This window comes from Meriones unguiculatus, chromosome 16 (assembly GCF_030254825.1).
Source record: "Meriones unguiculatus strain TT.TT164.6M chromosome 16, Bangor_MerUng_6.1, whole genome shotgun sequence".
Lineage (NCBI taxonomy): Eukaryota > Metazoa > Chordata > Mammalia > Rodentia > Muridae > Meriones > Meriones unguiculatus.
The window spans coordinates 22,647,583-22,668,698 of record NC_083363.1 but is presented as its reverse complement, the minus strand read 5'-3'; the positions used below and the strand labels follow the sequence as shown (position 1 = coordinate 22,668,698).

The 21,116-nt window shown below is 40.9% G+C and overlaps 1 protein-coding gene across 6 annotated transcripts in view; it reads left to right on the top strand.

Moving 5' to 3' along the window:
• The first annotated feature begins 11,985 nt into the window (after positions 1-11,985).
• The window catches only part of Herc4 (HECT and RLD domain containing E3 ubiquitin protein ligase 4), an 88,985-nt gene continuing 79,854 nt past the window's right edge, over positions 11,986-21,116 (top strand). For 5 of the 6 annotated variants that reach the window (XR_002476804.2, XM_060369427.1, XM_060369426.1 and 2 more), the window contains exons 1-3: positions 11,986-12,124; positions 13,434-13,464; positions 13,874-14,177. Coding sequence is in view for 5 of the 6 variants with exons in the window: in XM_060369427.1 (XP_060225410.1) it covers positions 13,952-14,177 (226 nt within the window). In the remaining variant the exon portion in view is untranslated. Of the gene's footprint in view, positions 12,125-13,433; positions 13,465-13,873; positions 14,178-17,750; positions 17,884-21,116 lie in introns of those variants that run through there. The other variant, XM_021647749.2, reaches the window with a different exon arrangement.

Genomic DNA, 21,116 nt, shown 5'->3' with positions numbered 1-21,116 from the left:
TTACAGTGTATACCTATGTGCCCTCTAGTGATGTCCTAAACAGATATGCATCATTATATCAGGTCTTATTTGAAACTATCATTAAACACAAGTCATCATGGGGCTGGAAGATGGATCAGTAGTTAAGAGCACTGACTGCTCCTCCAGAGGAGCTGGGTTTGATTCCTAGCACCCACATGATAGCGAACAACCACTTGTAACTCCGGTTCCAAGGTATTTGATACCCTTTCCTGGTGTTTCAGGCACTGCAAAAGTGTGATGCACAGACACACATGTTGACAAAACATACATACAAGAAATAAAAAAAATTAAAAGTCATCATGACTACGCTGCATTGGTGAAAAATGTTCGACACCAGGCTGCCTTCACAGTGGGATAACCTTAAAGGGATGGCTGTGGATGCCCATGACAAGTGTACAGTGGAGGTGATGGTGAAATCAACAGCCAAGACTTCAACTGAGGAGTCTTTAATCTTGCTACACACTTAAGTATATTAAAAAGAGGGAAAAAATACTGCATATCAGGATTCCACTTATATGAAAAGCCCAGAATAGACAAATCTACAGAAGCAGAGGGTAAGTCGGTGGTTGCCTGGGGTTGTGGATCACAGGATGGTAAAAGAAAGGAGGGCTGGAGGGACAGGTGTGTGTGTGTGTGTGTGTGTGTGTGTGTGTGTGTGTGTAATGTTCTTAAATTGTTTGACGGTGGTTGCAGTTTGCACAATCCCATAAATGTTTTCAAATCCTCTGTAATGAATACTCCAAATAGGTAATGTATTGTATATCCATTATATCCCATTAAAGTTACTATTTAGTTCTGGATCACTGTTATTCCTTTGTACAATCTCTTCAGATTAAGCCTGGGAAGATTCTTTTAAAAGTTTGTAACTTTTAAAAAGAAAGAACATATGAAAATAAATTCCAAGAGGGAAGACAGATAGTTATGGCTCAATGGATAGGGGCTTGGGGTCCAGCTCAGTGATGACCACCTGCTTGGTGTCTTGAGGCCTGGCTCCACTGCCATCAGTAAGCTGTAATGAGAGTAAAGTGGGCACTGGGTGTGCTGGGCATAGCTATTCCCAGGGCTTGGGAGGCTAAAGCAGAAGAATCGGGAGTCTGAGGCCAACATGAGCCACACAGCAAGACACTGTATCACAACCAACCAACCAGCCAATTGAGAGTGATATGTTACTTATCCTGACTAAGAATACCTTACTAGACCTTTCTTTCTTTTTTGGAGAGGGTCTAATATAGTCCAGGCTGACTTCAAACTTGACAAAACTGACTTGAACTCCTGTTCCTCCTATGTCCATCTTCCAAGTGCTGGAGCTATCAATTCCAGTAGCTATCAATGCCTGATTACTAATTCTTTATACAGATAGCATGCTAGCTCTTTCCAGGGTCCTGTCATCTCAATCAGCTCAGTTTCTCTGTATTTCAGTGGTAGAAAAAGCCCCCTGTTGCCCCACTGGTCTTGTCTGCATCATGTTGAATCCTTCTGGCTCTGCATTATCCCATCTCTTTCTCTAAATCATCAGTGGCACCTTCCCCAGGCCTCTTTCCACATGCTTCACAGATTTTTCTAAAGAATTTTAGCACTTGAAGAAAGCACATGCTAGAGAGCCCCAGGTCAGTAATGTGGAAGTGGGTGGTTTGGGTGAATAATACTGGGTAAGGATGATATGAGATTTCTGTTATGGATTTTTTTTTCAAGACAGGTTTCTCAGTGTAGCCTTGGCTGTCCTAGAACTCACTGTAGACCAGGCTGGCCTCAAACTTACAAAGACCTGCCTGCCTCTGCCTCCTGAGTGCTGGGATTAAAAGCGTGTATCACCACCACTCGTCCTATTATAGATCTCTTAATAACTAGTTTATTAGAAGCATCATTCATTGGTAAGAGCAAATCTTTCAATTCTCTGGATGGCCTCCTAAGAAGTATCCACGGACTTTCTCTCTGGGGATGCTAGCCCACACCTGTAATCCCACCACTTAGAAGGCTGAGGTCAGCCTAGGCTACATAGTGAGACCCTGTCTCAAAATCAAAATCTCTACAACAGAAAGGAAGAATTGGGGTTGGAGGGGAGAGAGGAGAAGAGGTAGGGGAAGGAAGGAAAAATAGGGAGGTTGCATTACCCGCAGTGTGTGTTGGGGTTGGCTTACCTGTCACCAGCAGAGGCTGCGGAGATTAAAGGGGGATCCTCCTGGACTCCTCACTTGTTGAGGGCAGAAAAGGCTGCCTGGCTTTCCCTCCTGGGCTTGCCCGTCTTGCTAATTTTAGGCTGCTTCCTCATGCGGCTGCCGTGAGTATCAAAGCATGTGGCTCCCCTCAGAGGAGCTATTTTCTCCTATGAGCCTCACTTGTTTGTTTCCAACTTGTTTTCCTTCTCCTCCCCCACTCCGTATCTGTGGAACTGAGCCATCTCACTGTAATGTTCATATATAATATCCTACTATATGTCTTTCAAGAGCTTCTTAGCATATGCAAAGCCCTGGGTTCAAACACAGCATACGTGCGCGCACGCGCGCGCGCGCGCGCGCGCACACACACACAACATCCCAGAAAACCCTTTCAGAACTATGCTTACTCTGATCTGAATTCAATCCTGAATGCAAGAGACAAAAAGCAAACTTTTTTACGCTGGATTTTAGGTATACTTGCCAGTAGCCAATTTCTAAGTCATGTTTGTCTAACAAACATTTACTAGACTGCCCAGCGTCACTGAAACATGATGAATGAAGCTAGACCTGTGCTTACTGGTGAAATCTTGGTAACAGAACATTTATCAAACTTCCACTGTGTCCGGATCAGTAAGCGAAACCTGCTCCTTAGAAGGTACATGTATATTTCAGTATATAAAGACCCAAAGGCATACGTCTAAGAAATTCTGGCTTCGACTCAGGATCTTAGATAATGAAGAGATTTGTTTATTCAGTCTGTCAGTAAAAATGGATGTGAACACAGTATTCTGCGAGGCACCAGAGGTAATAAAATTGTAGCTACCACCGGTCTTTCCCTTAGAAAGGTGCAATCTAAACAGAACTGCTTAGGTGATAAACACACAAAAAAAAATACTGATTATGTTCACAGTCTTCTCTGAGGTTTTATCTTGTTCACTAGAGATAATATATCAAACCATCCTCATAGGCTTAATAAGGTTTTCTAAGTATTTCTTATTTTTTAAATGATAAGTGGTTTGGGCCATTGAGAAGGCTCAGCAGATAAAGATGCTTGCTGCCTCCCCTAATTACCCAAGTTTGATCCTCAGAACCCACGCTGCGGAGGGAGAGAATTATTCCCAAAGTTGTCCTTGGACCTCTACATGCATGCTGTGGGCATGTGTGTACACCCATACAACTCCAGATACAATAAATAAACATTCTTAGGAAGATAAACGATCATCCACGGTAACAGTTTATAGTCTTCCATTCTTGAGGATACTTGGATAAAGAGATCCAAGTTCACTGTCGTAAGCTAGGCATATAGTCTCGATGCCCGGAGGCAGGAAGATTCCAAGCAGCCGAGGCTGTAGAGTGACTTCTGTGGATATAGGTCACTAGCACAGCACTTACCCTGTGTTGACGCCTTTGGATCCTCCTAACGCACAAAGTGATGAAAGCAAACAGTATTTGAACTCCAAAGAAACCCTTAACATCTACTGTTCTACAGGGGTTTCATTTTGTTGTCAACACTGTCTGAACTTGTGAGTGGGGACAGTTTCAGACTGCTCTTTGGCCTTCTGGGTAGGGCTTCCTGCTAAGATTGAACCCATGGCTGAGCACGCCTTAAATCCCAGTACTCCAGGGCAGAAGCAGCCAGATCTCTGTGAGTTGGAAGCCAGCCTGGTCTACATAGATAGTTCCAGGCCAGACAGGGCCAGATAATGATATCCTGCTCCCTGCTGCATCCCCTAACCTCCACTCCCAACACCTTCCCCACCCACACATCCCTTGCCAAAAAGCTTGAACAGATGAAGTTTATTCGTTGTAGGGAACACACTACATCTTGATTTGCATCATAACATCCCATGTTCACAGAATAACTTAGTTTGATTTCTTAGTATATGTATAGATTTTTACAAAGCAGTGTGACCAGAGTGGCATTTTTCTTGGTCTAACATTTTTGTTATTTTAATATGGTCAAACTGTATTAGGCAAAGTGAAAGTGACAGCTATAATTTATTTCCTAGAACACCCTGTCTTTCTGGCCACTACTGCTCAAACTCTTTAGGCTCTAAGTTTTCACGTTATGGTTATGAGTGCAGCTTTCAGATTCTAATAAAGATCTGCCCATAAAAATATAAACGCTCAGTGGGGAAAGACGCTGGCTGCTAAGTCTGAAGACCTGAGCTCAAGCCCAGGTCCCACACCAAAGAGAGAAGCAATTTCTGAAAGCTATCCTCTGATTTCTGCACACTACCCCATCACTAAATGAACATGTTTTTGTTGTTTTGGTTTGGTTTTGGTTTTCTGAGACAGGGTTTCTCTGTGTATCCTTGGCTGTCCTGGACTCAATTTGTAGACTAGGCTGGCCTTGAACTCACAGAAATCCTCTTGCACCTGCTTACCAGAGTGCTGGTGTTAGCATTTAGGCAGCCTGGTAGCCTATGATGTCATAGTGTGTCACTGCCCACAGGGGCCCAGGATAAATGGACCCTTGCTTCTTTCTCTTTTTCTCCCCCCCCTTACTCTTATCCCTCTCTCCTCCTCTTTCCCCTCTCTCTGTCGGGGGCGTCCCTTCCCCCAATCATATCTCCCTTTCTCCACCCCTTTCTTTCTCCATCTCTATCCAATAAACCTCTTTCATATAACATCTGTTCTGAGCATCATTTTTAACAGCTAGGATTAGAGGCATAGGCCACTGTGCCTAAATAAACATTTTTTTAAAGCTTAAAAGCATGTCAGTGATTTATTTATTTATTTATTTCTAGATATTAGTCTTTCTTTTTCTTCTTTTTTTAATAGGATTTCACTATGTATCTGTGGCTGTTTGACTGTCAGCTGAATTTCTGCCATTAGATAGTGGGAAACTTTCTTATAAAAAGAAAACATTTAGAAACAATTATGCCTTTCACAAGGCAAGAATTACTGCTGTTTTACACAGAAACAGTGAGAAGAAAGTTGAAGTCAGACAGTAAATTTGGAGTGATGGTGGAGGCTGGGATAAGTGTGATGGGGAAAATTGAGAAGGTTCTTGCAATACCTACTCAGAAGAATTACCTTTTTATATTGTTGACTAAGTGAAGTATTTTATAACAATATCAATAAAATTGTAGTTGGGCATGGTGGCGCACGCCTGTGATCACAGTACTCAGAGGGGCAGAGACAGGCAGGTCTCTGTGAGTTCAAGGCCAGTCTGGTCTACAAAAGGAGTCCAGGACAGTCAAGGCTACAAAGAGAAACCCTGTCTCTAAAAACAAACAAACAAAATCAATGAATTGCTTTTAATGTATTGGAGTTATTCCCCCCCCTTTTTTTTATTTTTTGAGAGCAGGTCCATAACCCCCAGAGGCCTCCCTCTGCCTCCCCAAGTGCTGGGATTAAAGCAGAGCACCACTGCACCTGGCTTTTTTTTTTGGTTTTATTTTTGAGATGTGGTATTATGTAGCCCAGGCTAGCACTGAACTTGGTAAGTAGCCAAAAACAACCTTGGACTAATTTTCCTGCCTCCTTCCATGTCCTAGGAATACTGGCATGCGGCACCATTCCTGGTTTATTCACTCGTGGATGCTCGGCGCAGGCACGCTAACAAGTGCACCACGTCCTCAGCCCAAAGGCCTTTTTAATAAGAATGCAAAAGAAAGGAATATTATTCTGGGCTAGGCGTGATTCCGAACACCTGTAAGCCCAGCACTTGCAGGCTGAGGCCTTGGCCAGAAAGAAGAGGGCAACCCAGGCCCCTTAGTTTCAGGACAGCTGGGGTTAGACTGTATGTGGTGGTTTGAATAAGAGCAGCCCCAGAGGCTCCTATATTTGAATGCTTGGTCATGGGGAGTGGTCAATTTGAAAAGAATTAGGAGGTGTGGCCTTGTTGGAGGAAGTGTGTCCCTGAAGGTGAGCTCCGAAAAGCCACAGCAGGCTCAGTCTCTCCCGCCTTCCTCTTTCTCTCAGCCTATGGTGTGGACGCACTCTCAGCTACTTTTCAGCACCTGTCTGCTTGCACGCCACTGTGCGTCCTCCTTGATGGTAAGTTGTAAGCAAGCCCAGCCACTATTAAATGCTTTCTTTTATAAGAGTTGCCTTGGTCATGGCGTCTCTTCACTGAAATAGAACAATGATGCAGACACTGTCTCAGGAAAAGGAAGCAGGGAGCTAGAGCCGTTAAAAGCACTGGAGGCTCTTCCAGAGGATCTGAATTGGGCTCCCAGCACCCACATGGCGGCTCACATCCATCTGTAACTCAGTTTTAAAGGAAACAGACACCTTATCTGGCCTCTGTAGGCACCACACAATCACATGGTACATAGAATACATGCAGGCAAAATAGCTATACACATAAAAGAAAAATTAGTTAAAAAAAAAAAAAGGAAAAGCTACTGTGGCTCACAATATACTCTTCCCTGACAAATTTTCATGTTGAAGTCCTTTCATTCCGTATGCCAGTGTCTATAGGTCTATAGGAACAATTAGGTCACAGGGTAAGACCCTAATTCCTTATGATTCATGTATTTACAAGAAAAACAACAGGGACAGAATACAGAAAGCAAATAGAAGATCATGACAACACATAGCAAGGGGGTGCCTATTTGCAAATCTAGGAAAGAGTTGTTTTCTCTCTCTCTCTCTCTCTCTCTCTCTCTCTCTCTCTCGGGAGAGGAGGAGGGGAACTGCTAACACCTTCATCATGGACTTCCAGCTTCCAAAGCTGTGAGAAAATAAATCATTTAGGTTATGTTTTTTTCTTTTCTTTTGTGGTAATTATTGTGCATGCAAAGCAAGCACTGTACCACTGAGCTATACCCCAACCCTATGTAACTTATTACTAATAAGTTACATAAACTATTGAATAAATTCTGTTACTTAAGATACCCAGTTTGTCTGGGCACAGGTGTCTTTTTTGAGAATGATACTCCAACCAAGGACCACTCATTGGAGATAACCTAGAACCCCTGCACAGATGTAGCCCATGGCAGCTCAGTGTCCAAGTGGGTTCCATAGTAATGGGAACAGGGACTGCCTCTGACATAATCTGATTGGCCTGCTCTTTGATCACCTCCCCCTGAGCAGGGAGCAGCCTTACCAGGCCACAGAAGAAAACAATGTAGCCAGTCCCGATGAGACCTGATAGGCTAGGATCAGAAGGAAGGAGAGGGGGACCTCCTCTATCAGTGGACTGGGGGAGGGAGAGTGGGACTGGGAGAAGAGAAGGGAGGGAGCCATAGCTGCTGGGGGATACAAAGTGAATAAATTGTAATTAATAAAAATTAAAATTAAAAAAAAAGATACCCAGTTTGGGGTCTGGAGAGATGGCTCAGTGGTTAAGAGTACTGTCTACCCTTCCAAAGGGCTCAGGTTCAACTCCCAGCACCCACATGGCAGCTCACAACTGTCTATAACACAAATTCTAAGGGATCTGACAAATTCACACTAATGCACATAAAAAAAAAGATACCCAGTTTGTGGTGGTATGGTAGTTTTACAAAATTAATACAAAAACATCAAGACTTTCTCTTGCCAAAATGTATCTTCCAGCTGGGCTTTGTAGTATACACCTATAATCCCAGAACTCCAGAGGTAGAAGCTGAGGCATTTCTGCACATTTGAGACCAGGCAAGTCTACGTACGTAGCAAGGTCCAGGCCAGCCAAGGGTACATAGTGAGATCCTGTCTCAAAACACACTAAAGCTGCCAGGTGTGGGGGCACCTGCCTTTAATCACAGAAGTCAGCAGAGGCAGGGGGATCTCTGAGTTTGACATCAGACATCCTGGTCTACAAAGCGTGTTCCAGGACAGCCAGAACTACACACAGAGAAGCCCTGTTTTGAAAAACAAACATCCTCATCCCGCCACCATCATCATTCACAACAGCAACAACAAAAAACTGAAAACCTTACCTTCAGCTTCCTTCAATGTCTTCATTTTAGTAAATGGCTTTAATTACTCAGGCAGTTGCTGAGTGAAAAGCCTATCAGTAGCTTCAATCATTTACTACCTAGTGCAGCCCTGGTAAATCTATCCACAAAGTAAGTTTTTTAGCTTCTTTGCATTTGTTGTGTTTTTTTAAAAAAATATCTATTTTACTTTATGAAGAAATACTTTAGAGGATTCAAAAGTAAAAAGTCAAGAGGTGCAGTATTTAAGTTGGACATCTTGACTCAGAGGCCATCAGTCCTGTTGTTAAGTTTTATCTTTTTAAACTCATGTTATAAGTGTGTCTGTGAGTGTAAGTCATGTGTGTGTAGTGCTGGCAGAGGCCAGGGGCATTGGAACCCCTGGAGCTGGAGTTACAGGTAGTCCTGAGCCACCTAACATGGGTGCCATCTCTCCAGCCAACACTCTAGAGGCATTAATGGAGTTGTATGTCTAATATATCTGAAAAACTGGTATCTTGTCCTCAGCTCCTCCCTGAGGTAATAGTCCACGGGCTGGCCTGGAATCTACATCCAAAATATTTTCTTGGTCTGAATTCTGAATCTGTGGTCTCATGGCTTCTTCAGGAAAGCTGAGGGTACCTGGTCTCATCCCTAGTTCAGGATGCAGAAGCCTGTGTGCTCTCCTAGAATGTACCTGTTGCTTCTATGTCTAGGTCAGAGGTTGATGCTTGGTCCCTAGCTACCTCTAGACTAGTGGTTAACACCACCTTATCACAAATGCCTGGACTGATAGTCTGTTCTAGGCCACTGATTCTAGTGGGCTGCTAGTTGATTCCAATAGGTTACTGGTTGATTCTCATTGGTTTTCACAGGTTGATTCTAGCAGATCACTAGCCAGATTCTAAGCAGTCACTGATTGATATGAGGATGGATTGAAGAAAGCCAGCACCACATTAAACAGGTGTCAGGACCTTGCAGGGTATGGTGCTTGGTGAGGATGGGGGCACAGGTGAGCAGGCAGAAGACAGAAAGCAAATTAAGCTTGACCTCAACCTTCTTCACATCATCTCTGTTACTGCCATTTCAGCCCCACCACTGCTAACTCCCTTTGGATAACAACCTCCCCACCTTCTCACTAATTCAGCAATCCTGTTCTGTTCCACAGCAGAAGTTACTTTTTTCCTTAGTATATATGGTCACTACACTCCTCTCTTTCCTTGGCGTATATTTCTTGTTCATTCCCTACTTGATTTTCTGTCTGAATTATACCCTTTAGCTATTCCCTTGAATGTTTTTCATTTCTTCCTAGGGCTTGATACCTACTACCTACCTATCTCCTGAAACCTGAGACTCGTGTACATCTTCTGTGTAGCTAAGGCTGACCATTGAACTCCTTATCTTTTTGCCTCCCCCTCATAAATCTTTCCTGTTCTTTAATTTTCTCTTTTTTTCATGTTTATTTATGTGTGTTTGTTGCTGGCCCTACTTGCATGCCTCTTGCTCAAGGAAACCAAATGAAGGGATCATTTACCCTAGAACTAGAGTTATAGATGCTTGTGAGCCACCATGTGGGTGTTGGGAACTGAACCCAGGTCCTCTGCAAGCGCAGCCAGTGCTTGTAACTACCGACCCACCTTTCCAGTCCCTTTAGTTTTCATTTTTAATGTCAACTCCTCTGTGGAGACTTTCACTGCCTATCCTATTTCAAGGATTCACTCTATTATTCTCAGCTCTATGCTTTATTACAGCATAAAATGCACTTCTGTATGATGGTTGTCCTGACAAAATAGTGACATCTTGTTTCAAAATAAGCAAAACAAACAAACAAACAAAAAACCAAAAACCAAAAAAAAAAACATATGAAAATGAAAAAGTTTGTGAGTACTTTCACATTCCAATGTTGAAATTATGCTTTTTCTTAAGTATTTTACCATTTTATACTTCTCTAACATACTGTGATAGGCTGAAATTTTAGCCTCAGGTACCCTGTGTGATCTTATTGGAAAATAAAATCTTTGTAGCTACAATCACTTATGATGATGCGCTCATAATGGATTAGCGTGGGTCCTGATCCAGTTACTGGCATACTTGAGAGAAGGGAGACTTGAGTAGAGACATCCAGAGAAAAAGCAAGTAAAAGTGGAAGCAGAAATCAGTGGAGATGCTTCCCCATGGCTTGCCAGGGGCCACTGGCAACCACTAGAAACTAGAGGAAAAGCATAGAAAAATTTCTCCCCTAGAAACCAGAGGGGAACAACCTGCCGCCACCTTTCTGACTTCTAGAATGTGATGCATCAAATTTCTACTATTTTAAGAGACTTGATCTGTGGTAATTTGTTGTAGTCCAGGAAATTAACACACATATACCAAACTGTTGACATTTTCTAATCTAAAACACTTTTCAAAACAAACAACCCAGCCAACGGTGAAATTGATCACAATTAACATTCATGCCAAAATATCAAAGTTTAGTATCTTATAAGCCAGGTGCTTATGGCCTGCACCTGAAATTTCAGCCATTGAGGAGGAAGAAGCCACAAGTTTGAAGACAACCTAACTTAGCTTTGGTGCCATGCTTAGTTAGCTAAAGCATCTAGTAAAGAAATAACTAAATGCTGTGTAAAAATAAGTCCTATACAATTCCAAAACTGCCTCATTTATTATAAATTCATTTATGACTATGAATTTTGAGACTGTAATTTTGTTTACAGCTATCCTCTGCCGAGAAGGTCTTGTACCTCCTTCAGTCGTGCAGCCCCCGCCTTAACACAATTGTTTTGCTTGGAGCTACCAAGATTTTTTTGCTGTTGTTGTTTTTCCCTCCCACTCTCTTCAAGCTCGACACAGACGCAGATTGGTAGCTACTGGGTTTCTTCAATTGTTTCCTTCTAGGAATGAACCTGTGTTAAAAAGATTTAAATGTTAGCAAGCTACTCCACACTCTCTTGACGTCTTACCCAATAAATCTTTTCTTCTTGTCCAACAATTTGCCCTCCATTCATTCACTGGGTTCTTTTTTTTTTTGAAACACAACAGACACATTTGGTATAAAAATGATGTTAAAATTGTTCTGTGAAATCTGGATTTCGTTTTCACGAAGCAGGAACTATAGCCGAAACGTTCTGTTTTTCTCTGAGTCAGAGGTTGGGCAATTTAACCTTATTCCAAGGAGTTAGCTGAAAACGTGAGCTAACACTGTTCCAGGAAACCTGAAGCAAAGATGCTGACATTAGATTAGGCTAAGGCCCTGTTCCATTGCTATCAATGTATCTCACGTGCTCAGATTAGGTTTAGGTGAGTTTAAGGGTGTAAACTGAGCTATCGGCTTTTCTAACCATATTTGTGAGTTTCGTCTGCTACTTCAAAATCTCCTCAGGAAAGGTAGAATAAAATTATGAAAAGCAGAAAGACAACCCAAGAAGAAAATGTCATTAAATAGCCTTTCTGAACGCAGAAGAATTATAGAAAACACACCGACAAAAACAAACAAACAAACAAAAACCAGAAAGGAACCACACTGACAGCTTCTACCCTCAACCCGGGGCATTGCTCTCTCAGAGCAGGAAAATAAGAACACAACTGCGCAGCCGCCTTGATCCGACGAACCCTGGGAGGACTCCCGCGCAGGCGCGCGAACGGGGAAGTGGGCGGGGCCGCGCATGCTCCGCGGCTCACTTCCGGCCGGCCCCTCCCTTCCCCCAACCCCCGCGAAACCACCGCCCCTCTCCCTTGTCGCCAGCCTCTCCCTCGACTCTCTCCACCCCTCGTGCTCTCCGCCCTGCTCGCCAGCAGCCCTTCCCCTCCCGCGCCATCCGGGTCGCTGACGGCTGTCTCTCCGTCGGGAGGGTGCCGGCGGGAGCTCCTCTCCGAGGAACCTGAGAAAGTTTCACAGGGGAGTCGGGCAGCGACGCCGGCGGAGCGGCGGCCGGGACGCCGGGGGAGCCGCGGTAGTCGCCGCGGCCGGGACGCCGGGGGAGCCGCGGTAGTCGCCGCGGCCGGCCGAAGGAGGAAAGTCTCAGGAGCTGGAGAGCCGCCCGGAGGTCTAGGGAGCGGCCGCCCTCCCTGGCCCAGGGCTCTCCCTGCCCGAGGGACCGGGTGAGTCGTTGCCCCGTGGGTTCGGGGTAGTGTGACGGAGGTGGGCTGTGCTGGGGCCTTGGGGAAGGGCGCCGGCGTCCCCATCGTTTCCTGGGGCCCGGGCGCTGCACCCCGTCGGGGAAAGGGCCTCCCTGGGGCTGAGGCCTCGGGGCCCGAGCCCGGTGCCGAGCCCGGTGGGGCGGACTACGCGGCGCGCCCGGAGCTGCGGGAGTTTGGCTGGTGCGCCCTCGAGGCTGGGCGTGTGCAGACCATTGCTCTTCCCCGGGCCGCGAGAGCTGGTCGCGGTGCATGGTCGGGGAAAGAGGAAACTAAGCTGCCTTCCGTTCTCCAACCTGTTGCTGGCGAGAGAACGACTTTCCAATACCCGTTCTGACTTCTGGAGGAAAAAAAAAAGGGTGCCCAAACGAAGCGCATTGAAATGGATTTGTTCCTGTCTTCCGCTAGCCTTGAGAGATAGGGAAAGACAATGCAGAACTCTCTGGAACTTCCGAGTTTTGGCGTCCCAGAAGAATGAAATCAAACTTCTGTTGATGGGAGTGGAGTGGAGCAGCTTCAGCACTTTCAAAATAGACATATATGCAGGAAAATTATATTTTGAAACCTCAGTGTAAGAAATGTAGGTGACACTTTGGACAGCTAGGATAACCTCCATTAATGCTGCTCTTTAATGATGCATCATGTTTTTTGAAAAAAGTGTGGAGGTTTAGAGAAGGATTCAAGTTCTTCCTTTTTTTTTTTTTTTTTAACTTTATGGATGTTTTACTTAGAGTTTTGTGTACCTTGTGTGTGCCTGGTGCCAGTGGAGGCCAGAAGAGGGCGTAGGATTGGGACAAACTGCAGATAGCCTCCTTGTGGGTGCTGGGAATTGATTCTGCACTCTTTAAAAGAGCAACCTTAGACATCTACCAACCCCGTCCTGTAAGTCCTTCAAGGGAAGAAGTTATATAGATCTCCCTATCAAACTTTCAGTGTCTTAACCCCGCCCCCAACCCGCTCTTACTTTGAAAAACGCCCAGCAGGCCAGATATTGGTTACAGTTTGTTTTTCGTCAGTTGTCCCAGAGGTACACATAAATATAGATTATTGAAGGATTTTTTTTTTAACTCGTAGGAACCATTCATAATAAAAAAATTCAGTGGAGATGGTGTGGTGCTAGTATTTTGACTTGTGAAATGGAGTTGTTTTGAAATTATGACTTGATAGATTCTAATTTTGTATATAGCCTATTAGTATAAATAATAAGAAACCTAGTTTAAATTGTGAGAAAAACATTTTTTGAGTTACATTATTGGTTTTATTTCTGTTACAGATAAGAGCTTCAGTTCTGTGTTGATGTGGAGGTAGGTATCAGATTGTTGGGTGCTGTGCGCTGAGGCAGACTGTAAGGTTGTTTCTGCGTTTGGCTGCATACTTGCTTGTTTGGGCATTGGACACATGCCTTATTTACTGTTCTCATTAAACTTGAAACTAATTTCATCAGAGTACTTATTTCTGAGTTATTAACAAAGTCCAAGCCACTTAACTGTTTTAAGTTTTGGGAAGAACAATAGAAAGTGGTGTCATTTCCTAAACCTTTGCATATGAGGCTTTAAAAAAGAAAGAACCGATTGGTTCTTGGAACTGGATGATGACTCTGCATCATATTATAATATTGACAGTTAAAATCCTCGTGGCTTAACACTTGATGAGAGAGCAGTTAGTTACACATCACACTCTTTGACGATGTATAACTTTGGTTTGTCTCCTCAGGCATAGGGTACCTCCAAGTTTCCAGTGTTTCAGAAGAGACTTCCGTATTGAAACTGGAAGACCAAAGCCATTACAAGCATGTTGTGCTGGGGAAATGCATCCTACGGACAGCTAGGTTTGGGTGGAATTGATGAAGAAATTGTACTAGAGCCCAGAAAAAGTGACTTTTTTGTAAATAAGAAAGTCCGAGATGTAGGATGTGGACTCAGACATACTGTATTTGTCCTGGATGATGGAACTGTATACACATGTGGATGCAATGACCTAGGACAGCTAGGCCATGAAAAGTCCAGGAAGAAACCAGGTAAGTTAAAGGTTTTCTACTTCAGTAATTGATAACAATCCTAAACTTGCCGTCTTGATCAAGCTTTAAAAGCAAAGCAGGAGTAAAACATACTCTTAACTTTCAAGTGCCTCTTAGTGCGTTGGTTTGTGGGTTTGTTTGTTTTCTTTTTAATTATTACTACTACTAGAATGACCTAATTGTATGTGGTTGAAAACATCAACAAAACACCCTAGCCTTCAGTGTATGTTCCTTTTGTATAGAATATAAAGGTATCAAAATCTTTAATAAGTTCAGCCACCTTGAACAGCTTTTGAATTCCTGATTTGCTCTCTGTGATGTTTCTATACACATGGGGGGTGGGTATGGTAAAGCTTTTATTTTCATTTACTTGCTTAAATTATATCTTAATTCTTCCATTTTATCCCCGTTACACTTTAGATAAGTAATTTTTGTTTTGCTTAGTTAGAAATACTATTTAATTCCCTAATTTCTGCTTTCATCATTATCAGTGCTAGCTTTTAAAGGGTTTATGAATGTGAGGTAGGTAGGCTGACGATGTAGAGGTATCTAAGTAAAATAGTTTATCAGGTACTGAGAATTGAAAGCATTTGGTCAGATTTCATGGTTTGTTTTCCTGGGTGTGGTATTTCAAATTAGATACTAAAACGTTTAAGATGATAATGTTAGGTACTTTACTCTCAGATGTGATAACCAAAAGCTGCTACATTTAAGGTAGTAAATTCAGGCTAGTTTGCTGCGGTACCCAATTATAATAATGTTTATTTTACAATAATGACACTTAGGTATTCCCTATGGCAATCCTTTTTCTTTATCAGCTCATTGTGTCAGGTTTTTGAAAGATCAATGTAGGTATAAAAACTCAGGCAGTAAATGGAAATGTCTTTCATATCATCTCACCACCGCTGCAAACACTTTTAATTTGCAGATACTAGAGATTTTATTCTTTGTGGGTAGGATCTTAATCTTTTTTCACAACATGTAACATTGTCTCATGATATGTAACTTTTTTTTTTTTAAATGAATGAGACATTCCTAGTACAATAGGTCTAATTATTGTAGAACTCAAATGATAGTTTTACTTATTATGTTTCACAAAATGGTCTCTTAGAGAATTGTACCAGATTTTCATAATCTTGAACTTTGAGGTTATTGTGCATGGCAATTTACTATCTGTCCATTTTGCTTAGTGTGGAAATGTAGCCTCATGTTGAGATTTTCATGGTATTGGGGCCACATAGTAGGTGTAGGTGTTGCCAGTATGCTCACTGGAACTTAATGAGTTTAGAACTTTTAAATACGACTAAACACTGTTGTTCAGAAGAGGGTAGACACGTGCACTGGTGAGTAAACTGTAAATGAAGTTTGGGGAAAGCCAAGTGTTTTTTGGTCTTGTTGACATGGTGATGGCTGTATTGTGACATTGCTGTCTTCTGTTAATTCATTCTGGAAGCATTATTTAGTGATACAGAGTTGAGGAATGTGCTTCCATTTTCACTTTGGCTTGTCAGTGTCCAGGGCACATAAAACAGGCTCGCTAGAGCTGCGTGGTGGCATCCTTGGCATCCTTTTACTCTGGAGGTGGACGCATGCGGATGGATCTCTTAAGTTCAGGGTCAGCCTTGTTTACATAGTAAGTTCCAGGACTGCTAGTACTACACAGAGAAAGCCTGCCTCAAAAACCAAAATAAATAAATAACTAAACAAATAAGTAAATAAAGAAATAAAAAAAAATTGAGAGCTTGAGTTGGGAGTTAAGATATTATAACTAAAGGGAATTTAAATTTGCCATGATATGCAATATATTTCAAGTGTAGGGAATTTAAATGATGAGAAAGATATGTGGGATTGAACTAAAGAAATAAAGGTTTAAGTTTAATTCTGTCAGTAGTCATGTAAATAGTCAGAAAATAAGTCAAGCTAGAATTACTTTTATAAAAGGGCTGGCTAAGGTGGTCAGAACATCTGATCCTAAGCAAAAGTCCTGGTGCTCTGATAATTCTGAAGTGTAACTAGGATACAGAGATAGAAAAATAGGAACTCGAGGTGTGATTGCTATGATAGGATTCCAGCTCTCAGCCTCATCTTCTGTTTAAAGAATGTGAGTGGTAAATTTTAATAATGTTTTAACTAAAATTAATTTTCTTTGGAATGATTCTTCAATGTTTTAAGTGTGCCCTTTCCCTGCATCTTAGAAATTGTTGAATTTGAGAGCTGAATTTAAAGATAAGGAATTGTTAGATTATTATTGTTATTTAATTGGTCTTAAAGTTTTGATAATTGAGCAGTCTGATTATGTCTGAGTCATAGACAATTCTTTCATCAGAGCTTAAGTCACAAAGAAAATAGGGAAAAACGTAAGAATTATTTCTTTACATAGACTGGCTTTCTAACCATAACAAATGTGTTATGAAGAAGTGGAACTTAGCATCATTAAGATAAGTTACTGAAGTCACATGGTAAGGAGTTGGCTTTATTTACCATGTAGTAGTTTGGACCTGCGGCCTATTGGGAGAGTTTTCTTTTTGGATATTTTAGGAATCAGGCAAAACACTTACTAATTACACCAGTAGTAGAGTAGGCTAAGTGCTACCCGTCTCTGTTCTCATAGACATACATGACCTCACTGTCGACTTCCTGAATTAGCTAGAAAAGTGAATGTCTTTTACCTTCATGTATTTTTTCTTCCATAAGAACTTCTAAATACTTTGTAAAGCTAATTTCTCAATTTCTTAATTTATAGCTTACAGATAAATACATTAGCTCAATGTGTTCTGTCTGTCCATTTAAATGAACTTAGTTTTATTTGTATACTTTTTAGGTTTACCTATGAAGATTTAAAAGCACTTTATTAAAAGTGTACTTTTCCTAATGAGTTTCTTTACTCATAATATATCCAGTCACAACTTGTTGACAGGAACTTTATGTGTATGTTTTAATACGTTTTACTTGTTTCATGTTAGAGGTAGTACCAAGCTATTTTATGATTGTAAATAGTGTTATAAGTTTGTTAAAGTATTTTGATAGCTTTCTGTGGTTTTCCAAGTTCTTTCTGATGGACTATACTATTTGATCTTCACACACTGCTGTTAGTCATTCCAAAAATGAAAGCATTTTGGTCACAGCAGTGGCTACTTGATTGTCTTTCTTGATTTCTCACTTTCTGACCTATTCTTTCTGTTCATAAAAACATAAATCTATAAATGAAATGTCCTTTTATATACAATTGGATTTTTTAAAAAATAGTATAGGAAATACGTAAATACGGTAAATTATTTGCAGATTAAATATACCAAATTATCCCACATATTTATTTTACCAAAACATACAAGATTGAAGCTCACTGGATTTTATAAGTCTTAGTTTTCATAATACCTTCTAAGGAAGAGAAAGACGTAGATTATACAAAGACTTGGAAAAAAGCATTACATAGGCCAGGATGGCAGGCTTGCCTTGAGCGCTACTTTGAGAAAGGTCAGTGCTCAAGAATTACAGCTTCAAGTGTAGGGAAAGTCATAATGCAAACAGATGCTACTGTTAGAGAGATGTATAATAATACTTTACTTTGTGTAGGACCCCACATCTGAGGAATTTCAAGAGCATTACACAATAACTCATGGTTCCTTTCAAAATGCTTGTGACACAAATTGCAAGAATTATCCTCATCTTAGGGGATAAATTTTCGGAGAAATGGCAGCACAAGTTGGTAAGTAACTTGTCAAACAGCAGGTGGCTGGTGAACAGATGTAAACTGAATCTGAAAACTTAAGCCTACCAGTCTCCTACTTTATTCACTAAATTGTGCTTGTTTAGTGTTATTTACAATAATATCTTTTATTTGAGGCAGATCAAATGCTAATACAGATGTTTTTTTTGCCATTCTGTTTGATGGCCTGTTGAAATAAATCAATATTTTACCAAGATGATTGCACTATGCCACTGTGTGGTAGGAGCAACTTTTTTTTTTTTGGTGTGGTTATGCTACAGATCAAGCCTAAGGCCTCACATATGCTAAGCAAACACTGACATTCAGCCACACCCACTTCAAAAATATTTAGAGAAACAAAGCTTTTCTTATTTCTGTTTTTATTATCATATATTCCTTCATTGTCTGACTGCTGTGCTGGTCTATCAGAAGCCTGTAGTGATTGCCATGTAGGGTTGATTGAGTGGCTAGCGTTAAAACTTAGGATTACTTAATTTATGTTGTATCAAGGCTCCCTCTGGGATGCATTGGTTTGCTTATATTTTATAAACAACTCATGCAAAAAAAAAAAAAAGGTTAGCTGTAGTTGGCTTCTTTCATGAGTTTCTTTGTGTTTGTTATATTAGTATGTTTACATGATTGGCCTGTAATACAACACTCAGAAGATTGAGGCAAGACTTTCCCTCAAAAAAACAAAATGAAAAACGAAATGCCACTTTCATCACCAAAGAAATGGTAGAATTCAGTTTCATAGTTGGGCAGTTACCAAGAATTAACATTGTAAGATGGCAGCCTAGGGAGTCAGTTTGTATCATCTACTTGGAAATATTTTGAGACGGGATCCCACTGTGTATCTCTGGTTGGCCTGGAATTCGCTAAATAGACTAGGTTTGCCTCCAATTTTAGTAGAGATCTGCCTGTTCCTACCTCCGGAGTGCTGTATTAAAGACTTGCACCATCACACCTCTTCTTACTTAGAAACTTCTTACAGATACTAGGCTTCCATTGTTGTCAGTGTGCTGTATATATGTAGCATGGTTCTCACAGCACACCATGTGCTTTTAAGATTGTTTGGAGGAAATAAAAGTGACATCTATTTTTCCTGAACCATAAAGCATATTATTGAACGTTGGGATTTTTTTAAGACTGATACAAGGTGTACTTAAACATTGTGACAGTAAACATTATTTGGGTTAGGTCTTATAGGAAAATGAGTAGTAAAAGGAGTCATAAAGCAATCTCTGGACTTAAACATTGTCGATAGAAAATAAGGCAGCAATATACACAAGGAAAATGGCGGCATGTGTAATCAAGTGTGTAAAAAGTTTAGATGTGGTGGTGCCTACCTGTAATTTCAGTACTGGGAGGTTACAGCAGGAGGATCAAGACTTGGAAGCCAGACTGGGTTATATAAATACTCTCACCAACAAAATCAGAACAGGTCTGTTCTAGTTACAAAAGCAAAATTTCTTGATCATTAGTGCTTCTAAAAATTTACCTGGACTTACTCTTCTGCCTTATTTTGTAGCTTGGTATAGTTTTATTTTTGCATTCTTAAGACTGGTTAGTAAGCCATTTTCTACATATTATTCAAAACTAATACTTCTTTTTTCTTGTAATTTGAAAGATTAAAGAGTCCAGGCTCTTATATATACTAGGCCAGCACCGTACCTCTCTACTATACTCCTGCTCCTTGCTTCTTTATTAATATGTAAGTTTAGACTGATTTTTTCCTCCTTGGTTAGTTATTATATAATTCTGAAATACAGTTTTAATTTTTTATTACAAAATTAATATACATTCTTGATAGAAAATGTGGTAACAATAAGAAGGTAAAAATCAAGTGTAATGGCATCTTGCAGAAATATTCTCATTTGAGTCTTTACTCATTTTTCTAATTACAAACTAGCAGTGCATTGTTTGTTTTGTTTTGTTTTGTTTGAGACAGGGTTTCTCTGTGTAGCCCTGGCTGTCCTGGACTCGCTTTGTAGACCAGGCTAGCCTTGAACTCAACTATCCACCTGCCTCTGTCTTCCTGAGTGCTGGGATTAAAGCTCTGTGTCACCATGCCTTGCTTGTGTGTTTTTTTTTTTTTTTCAATGATTGAATAATTATTTTTCACATTACAAAAATACTGAGGGGCTAGAGCGATAGTTCAGCCTTTTAAGTGCACCTGGCAGCCCTTCCAGAGGACCATGGTTTAACCATTTGTAACTCCAGTTCCCTGGGTGAATCAGACAGACTCTTTGGCCCTCCTTGGGTGGTCACTTCCTATAGCATGCATGTGGAACCCAGACATACATGTAGGCAAAACGCTCGTACATATAAACAAGACTCAATTTTTTAGATTGTTGACTGATGATACTTTAAAAGTTTATTTCCATCTCTTCATGTCTGTATATCTGTATCTGCCATGATTGTTGTATGTATCAGTTTAGTTCTTGTTTTCATCTTATATATTTAGGAAAAAAAACACTTTTAATTTTAGCATATCTACAACAAACAGCTAACTTTTATTTTTTAAATGTTACAGTTGTAGATCATTTTACAGGTACTTATGCTCACAAAAATTGCATTTGTAAATGGAAGTTACAAAAAAACATTGATTTGACAAGCTTCTGAGTATAATGAACATTGTGTGAAAGTTTAGTAAGGAAATAAGACATAAATCATAGGAGTAGTGCACATAAATCTGCAGCAATATTGTTTACAGATAAATGATTGTCTAGAATAGCTCACGTTTGTAGTCCCAGGACTCAGGAGGAGTTCTGCAAAGTTGAGTCCAGACTGATCTGTTTTGGGGAGTTTTGTGCCAGTCAAGGCTTCACAGTTGTGTACGTTTCAGAAAATTCCAAAACACAAAGATGGGTGATAGAAAATTGTAGATTATAGGTGAGTGTAGAAGAGGATAGATAGCACATGGATAGGAATGACATTTGCTGCTCTTAAAGGAGAGAATGGAAAGTGCTTTAGAGGCAGACTAGTTCAAATGACCATAGGCATGTGTCTTTAAGAGTTTCTGTTGCTATGAAGAGACATCATGACCACCCAAATCTTTTTGTTTTTTATTTTTATTTATTTTTCACGCAACTCTTGTAAAGAAAAACATTTGATTAGGGCTGGCTTACAGTTCAGAGTTTAGCCCATTGTCACGGTGGGAAGCATGGCGGCATGCAGGCAAATATGCTGCTGGAGGAGTAGCTGAAAGTTCAACATCTTAATCTGCAGGAAGC